Source organism: Triticum aestivum, chromosome 3D (assembly GCF_018294505.1).
Source record: "Triticum aestivum cultivar Chinese Spring chromosome 3D, IWGSC CS RefSeq v2.1, whole genome shotgun sequence".
In the NCBI taxonomy this organism is placed as follows: Eukaryota; Viridiplantae; Streptophyta; class Magnoliopsida; order Poales; family Poaceae; genus Triticum; species Triticum aestivum.
This window is the reverse complement of record NC_057802.1, coordinates 550,339,923-550,347,453: the sequence shown is the minus strand read 5'-3', so window position 1 is coordinate 550,347,453 and position 7,531 is coordinate 550,339,923. Positions and strand designations below refer to the sequence as shown.

Genomic DNA, 7,531 nt, shown 5'->3' with positions numbered 1-7,531 from the left:
TAAAAAATTGCTTAGACATTTCATCAAACATACAGAGGGCGAGGTGTATGTCCAGAGGAGCTGGATGTACAGGGCGGCGTTTGGTGGTGGCACAAATGACGGTGTCGTGGATTGGGGCCTCTGATGGCAGTGCAATGGGTTGGGGATGGCGGCGGGGTTCCAGTGGCGACGATGCGGACGAGACAGTTCATATGTGGGCTGGGAATTAGAGGTGCTAGACAGTTCGAACATTTGGGTTGGGTATAGGGTGTCCGGTTGTATGACAATTTCATAACCCGGCTATTTTGACGGGTTCGGTACTAGATGCTCCTACCGACCGTAGAAATCTTATCTCCATGCGATTCCTGAATAAAAAAATCTAAGGTACCTTGTTGCCAAACTCACACTTATAGGCAGATGAGTGTCCCGAGTGAGCAAAGGTTGTGCAGGACCGACGAGAATTCTGCAGGCACCACAAATGAACTCCATCTGTTAGCGAGTGTGCTTCTACTATAGTGGAAGCTGAAGGTGGCGGCCTCATCAGTCTCTATGGTGAGGCTTGGGGTAGTGTCTCGTTTCGATGATGGTTATTGTTTGAGCATGTTTTGGGTGCAATATATATTGTCGTGAATGCCTCTTGGAATACGTTTTGTTCGGGTCTTGGTGGTTTTTGTTGTTCACTCATCGATTTCTAGGCGCATAGTGGGAATGGTATGTTGATCTAGTCGGAACTGAAGTTGTAGTTGTGCTTCCTTGGTTTTATGGTATTGATCATGACACCGTGCTTGAGCTCTATGTACCCTTTCTATTCATTGCTTGAGGGTGAACAAGGTAAGTTGTGTTAACGCGGTGATCTCAAAGGCGTTGTATCAACCACTTGGTTCTTCTTGCGCGATGCCAATACATCTCTCCACAGTGTGTCCTTGAAAGAAAAGAAAAAGTCGGCCACTACTACCCAATGCTCTCCCCCACCCCTGGGCATAAGATCATCGAGGCGGAGGAGAACCAAACCCACAAAGGTTCTCCCCCACCTCTTGGAACCATATCACTAAAGCCTGGTGATCGGCAACTTTACGCTTTCCTGTTCTGTTGTTGTTGTTTCCCTTTTTCCCCTGGACATGCTAGTGATAGAGCGTGATGTAACAAGAGCTTCTGGTTTCATTGGTTAAATGGAACTGGGGGCTGAGCCCTCCTGATGATCTAAAAAAAAAGAATCCCGTTCCTCCCGGGATCTAGCATTCTGAACCAAATTTTCTGGATCCTTTAGTGAGTGCAGAAATCTCATCAGATTACCTCGTGACTGCTGGAAGAAAAACCCAAGATACCTTGCTGCCAAACCCATGCTTATGGGTAGATGAGTGTGACACCCGAGTGAGCTCCGGTTGTGCAGGACGGACGGGAACTTCGCAGACGCCACAAATGAGCTCCATCCGTCAGTGGCTGAGTACGAGATATGATGGGCCTGTCCGTAGTCTGGATGCGGACGTATAGGAGGCCGGATTTGTTAAGTCCCGCTGTAGATACTCTTACATGAGCTCACCGCAGATGAGGAGAACCGATCCCACAAAGGAGCTGACTTTCTCTAAAATAATATCGGAATCCCGTTCGTCCCGGGATCTAGCACTCCTAACCAAATTTCCCGGGGTCTTTACCGAGCGCAGAAATCTCATCGGATTACTTCGTGACTCGTGGAAAATAAAAACCAAGATACCTTGCCGCCAAACACAAGCTTATGGGTAGATGAGTGTGACACCCCAGTGAGCTCCGGTTGTGCAGGACGGATGGGAACTTCGCAGACGCCACAAATGAGGTCCATCCGTCAGCGGCCGAGTCCGAGATATGAAGAGCTCGTTCGGATGCGGACGCACAAGAACCGGATTTGTGAAATCCGACTAGAGATGCTCTTACATGAGATCACCGGAGACGAGGAGAATCGGTCCCACAAACGAGCTGACTTTCTCTAAAATAATACCGGAATCCCGTTCGTCCCGGGATCTAGCCCACTCCTAACCAAATTTCCCAGGGTCTTTACCGAGGGCAGAAATCTCATCGGATTACTTCATGACTCCTGGAAAATAAAAAACCAAGATACCTTGCTGCCAAACACACGCTTATGTGTAGATGAGTGTGACACCCGAGTGTTCTCCAGTTGTGCAAGACGGACGGGAACTTCGCAGACGCCACAAATGAGGTCCATCCGTCAGTGGCCAGGTACGAGATATGAAGAGCTCGTTCGGATGCAAACGCATAAGAACCGGATTTGTGAAGTCTGACTAGAGATGCTCTTACATGAGATCACCGGAGACGAGGAGAACCGGTCCCATAAATGAGCTGACTTTCTCTAAAATAATACCGGAATCCCGTTCGTCCCGGGATCTAGCCCACTCCTAACCAAATTTCCCGGGGTCTTTACCGAGGGCAGAAATCTCATCGGATTACTTCGTGACTCCTGGAAAATAAAAAACCAAGATACCTTGCCGCCAAACACACGCTTATGGGTCGATGAGTGTGACACCCGAGCGAGCTCCGGTTGTGCAGGACGGACGGGAACTTCGCAGACGCCACAAATGAGCTCCATCTGTCAGCGGCCGAGTACGAGATATGAAGAGCTCGTTCGGATGCGGACGTATAAGAACCAGATTTGTCAAGTCCGACTAGAGATTCTCTTACATGAGATCACCGGAGACGAGGAGAACCGGTCCCACAAACAAGCTGACTTTCTCTAAAAGAATACCGGAATCCCGTTCGTCCCGGAATCTAGCCCACTCCTAACCAAATTTCCCGGGTCTTTGCCGAGCGCAAAAATCTCATCGGATTACTTTGTGACTCCTCGAAAATAAAAATAAAACAAGATACCTTGCTGCCAAACACACGCTTATGTGTAGATGAGTGTGACACCCGAGTGTTCTCCAGTTGTGCAAGACGGACGGGAACTTCGCAGATACCACAAATGAGGTCTATCCGTCAGCGGCCAGGTACGAGATATGAAGAGCTCGTTCGGATGCGGACGCATAAGAACCGGATTTGTGAAGTCTGACTAGAGATGCTCTTACATGAGATCACCGGAGACGAGGAGAACCGGTCCCACAAATGAGCTGACTTTCTCTAAAATAATACCGGAATCCCGTTCGTCCCGGGATCTAGCCCACTCCTAACCAAATTTCCCGGGGTCTTTACCGAGGGCAGAAATCTCATCGGATGACTTCGTGACTCCTGGAAAATAAAAAAACCAAGATACCTTGCCGCCAAACACACGCTTATGGGTAGATGAGTGTGACACCCGAGCGAGCTCCGGTTGTGCAGGACGGACGGGAACTTCGCAGACGCCACAAATGAGCTCCATCTGTCAGCGGCCGAGTACGAGATATGAAGAGCTCGTTCGGATGCGGACGTATAAGAACCAGATTTGTCAAGTCCGACTAGAGATTCTCTTACATGAGATCACCGGAGACGAGGAGAACCGGTCCCACAAACAAGCTGACTTTCTCTGAAAGAATACCGGAATCCCGTTCGTCCCGGAATCTAGCCCACTCCTAACCAAATTTCCCGGGTCTTTGCCGAGCGCAAAAAATCTCATCGGATTACTTCGTGACTCCTCGAAAATAAAAAAAACAAGATACCTTGCTGCCAAACAAACGCTTATGGGTAGATGAGTGTGACACCCGAGTGAGCTCCGGTTGTGCAGGACAGACGGGAACTTCACAGACGCCACAAATGAGGTCCATCCGTCAGCGGCCGAGTACGAGATATGAAGAGCTCGTTCGGATGCGGACGTATAAGAACCGGATTTGTGAAGTCCGACTAGAGATGCTCTTACATGAGATCACCGGAGACGAGGAGAACCGGTCCCACAAATGAGCTGGCTTTCTCTAAAATAATATCGGAATCCCGTTCGTCCCGGGATCTAGCCCACTCCTAACCAAATTTCCCGGGGTCTTTACCGAGGGCAGAAATCTCATCGGATTACTTCATGACTCCTGAAAAATAAAAAACCAAGATACCTTGCTGCCAAACCCACGCTTATGGGTAGATGAGTGTGACACCCGAGCGAGCTCCGGTTGTGCAGGACGGACGGGATCTTCGCAGACGCCACAAATGAGGTCCATCCGTCAGCGGCCGAGTACAAGATATGAAGGGCTCGTCCGGATGCGGACGAATAGGAGGCCGGATTTGTTAAGTCCCGCTGTAGATGCTCTTACATGAGCTTACCGCAAACGAGGAGAACCGATCCCACAAACGAGCTGACTTTCTTTAAAAGAATAATATTGGAATCCCGTTCATCCCGGGATCTAGCGTTCCTTGCCAAATTTCCCAGCATCCTTTAACGAGCGCAGCAGAAATCTTATCGAATTACCTCGTGACTCCCGGAAGAACCCCAAGATACCTTGCTGCCAAACACACGCTTACAGAGGTAAACGAGTGACCCGAGTGAGCTCCGGTTGTCGAAGACGGGTGGGAACCCCGGAGGCGCCACAAACGAGCTCCATCCGTCAGCGTCCGAGTGTGCTCTACCACCACCAGAAACACGAAGCAGTGAGTGTTCACAAGGAACCAAACGGCCCCGGAAACAACAAAACCGGAGGAGAGAGTCGAGCCCGATGCCGGGGTTCCATCCAAGCAGAGCGGAACAAAGGAGCAGGCGCCCCTTGACGGCACGCCAAAACCACCACTCACCACCACCGCAAGTGACAGTACACAACAAGGCTTCCTTCGTCCGGTGGTGGTGTCCCGCTACCACTACGAGACTACGAGACGACTCGGCTGTCAATCAGCTGCCGAGTCTAATATAAAGTGTCGACGTCGCCCCGGGCCTTTGCCTTTGCCTTTGCTTGCCTCGGCACGGGAGTCTGATAAGTTTCTGGGAAACTTCGCGGCCGGCCGCTGGCCCATCCCTCGGATCACACGACACGAACAGTCGGCGAATGCGAGCGCGATACGGCGACAGCGACGGCCGCGCGCCGGTCCGGTCGTACGCGCGCACGTAGGCGGAGCAGCCGGTTCCCATTTTTGCAACGTGAGGTGAGGGCCCCATGATGGGTGAATTATTCGGGAGGGAGTAGAAAAAAAAGGGGGGGTGCGGTGCGTGTGAGGGACGACGCGGACGGCAGAGGCCAAGTGGACCAAGGCGGCTACGTGGTTGCGTGCGAGACGGGCGAGCGAACGAACGGGTCGCGGTCCGCGCCCGTGGAACGAACGGATGGACGATGGATGGGAACGACGCGAGGAAAGAGGCCGCCACGCCACGATGCCCCCACTTGAGAGGTGGGCGAGAGGGAGGCGGTCAATGACGCGGCCTCTCTGTCTACTTGCTACGGCGTTTCCCACCCTTTGCCGTCCGGGGAAGCAACGGGGCAGCGGCAGCTCGCGTCCAAAAGTCGCATCTCGCATGTGCATCTGCCTGCCCGGGGAAAATCGGGGTCGAACCAACCAACAGCTCACCCTGGCCGTGCCCGGGACCAGGCCAAGGACGAGATGGAATCATGGGATTTCATCCCATCTCATCTCACTGTACTACTACTCGCAACCACCGCCGGCAGGACCGCACCTCCCCGCCCTGATTGCTGCCTGTTTGCTCGAATCCATCGCCCGAAACCTTGGCAACAACAAGCAAAACAAAAGGTTTCCCTTGCATCTGAGGAGGTTCCCCACAACACACACACACCAAAGGCAACATGAAGGAGTTTCTGATCTGAAACAAGGGTGCAAAACTCAGGAGAAATTATTGAATCAACTTGATGCAATTCCATTACATGGTACAGCTGCATAACCAACATGATGCAATTCCGCAGGGCTCAGGCTCATGCGCGGGCGGAGAGCACGCGGCCTCCGCCGTTGCTGGCGTGGGAGCCCCGGCAGGCGGCGACGTCGAACCCCTGGATCCTCACCGCCGGCGCGGCGTGCGTGTACGACGGGGCAAAACTGTGGCTATTGCCGCTATTGCTATATGTGGTTGGGGCGTGGTGGTGGTTGCGGCTGTGGTGGTGGAGGTGGTGGTCAAAAACCGCCGCGAGGTTGAATTCCGCGGCGGCGTGGTGGCGCTGGTTGAGCAGGAAGTGGGGGTCGTGGACGAGCGGGTTGTCCGCGCGCGCCGGCGGCGAGCCGCCGAACAGCGCCCAGCCCCCCTCCCCCTCCTCCTCCCGCGTTTTGCTCTTCCCTTGTCTCTGCTGCAATAAGAAAGAGATTCTTGTAAGACAAAAATTCGAGAGCAGATCTCTGCCAAGAAACAAAAGAGCATGGAAATTTTCTTCCAAGAAGTGGTTGGGAATCGGGAGGACGGACGGTACCTTTATGCTGCCGGAGGAGGCGTTGAGCAGGAAGGGCGGGGGGCCGAGGATGAGGTCGGCGCTGCAGGGCTGGGCGTGGACCCTGCGGGGCCGGGGCGCGCACAGCACCACCGCCGGCTCCGCCTCCCTGCCGCTCCCGGAGGAGGACGAGGACGACTCGACGAACATCCTCCTCATGGTTCCCGTCGGCATGCTCCTCCCTCTCAAAGATGTGCTCCTCCTATCTTCTAAATCAGGCTCTCTACAGCCAAATATACCTATGCGCCTGGCGTCCACTCGGAATAGAAACGGGATGGATGGAGCGGACGAACTGAAGCAGCGGAGGGGGTGGTTGGTGCGCGTGAAGTAGGCGGGTGGGAATGAAGGGAAGGCGCGGCAATGCGATGCGAGCGGTGCTGACCGCCTCGGCCACCACTGATATACCAACCGCTCCCGCCTGAGTTGGCGCCCGGCTGGGCAGGTGGACCACGTCTCTCGCCCCCATCGCATTATTTTTCTCTGCCTCCATTTTTTATTTTTTATTTTTGCGAAAGGGGGCCCGTTCGTATAATAAATTTATTTATTGCGCACCGCCTTCCTGCTGGCTACCCTAGGCGCGAAACGTTGGCGGTAGGCCAGTAGTGGTGGCGACGTTGGCGCGGTTGCTTGGCGTTGGCGATCGGTGTCCAGCACCAGTGGTACTCAAATCGAAAAATAATTATTTTTTTTCTAGCGGCAATGGAGCTGGAAGCCGTCCCGCACCGCACCGCACGCACATGATGTGCCTGGCCGTTCACGTGCGCCGTGTCTCCAGATTGTTCCCCGCGGAACCCAACCCAGCCCACCCCGATTTCTTCCTTCCAGCAATATGCTATGCTTGTGATGATATTTGGCCAGGGGCATCAAATCGTTATCGCGGGGGTGCGACCTCTCCTGTTTTGATTTGTGCGTGTGTTAGCATCAAGAAAGAAATATGCTTGTGATGATATGATACTAGTTGACTCTGCGTGTTATTGTGTCCATAGTAATAGATAAGTTACATGGATTTTCTTGCTGGATCGTTTCCTTTGTTTTTCTTGGCGCATCTTCAATTAATTTTCTCCCGCATCCGTTCGCGGACAGCGGGACCAGTCTGCGGGCATAAATGCGGGAGGTCGACATCCGACACTAGCCGTATACATTTCAAATTCTTTTTCAACAAACCGGATGAAATTTGTGCAATCACGGCCGGATTTCGTACAAACATAACGGATTTCGTAAAAAAAGGCGGATTTTTTTAACTACATTCC

The 7,531-nt window shown here is 52.9% G+C and overlaps 1 protein-coding gene across 1 annotated transcript; it reads right to left on the bottom strand.

The window, feature by feature from the left end:
• Positions 1-5,669: 5,669 nt before the first annotated feature.
• On the bottom strand, positions 5,670-6,659 carry LOC123080412 (uncharacterized). The gene is made up of 2 exons (XM_044503335.1): positions 6,264-6,659; positions 5,670-6,143 (listed from the first exon to the last, which is right to left on the bottom strand). Exons 1-2 carry the CDS (start codon positions 6,453-6,455, stop codon positions 5,778-5,780), a joined length of 558 nt encoding a protein of 185 aa, XP_044359270.1. The 5' UTR covers positions 6,456-6,659; the 3' UTR covers positions 5,670-5,777.
• Positions 6,660-7,531: the final 872 nt, after the last annotated feature.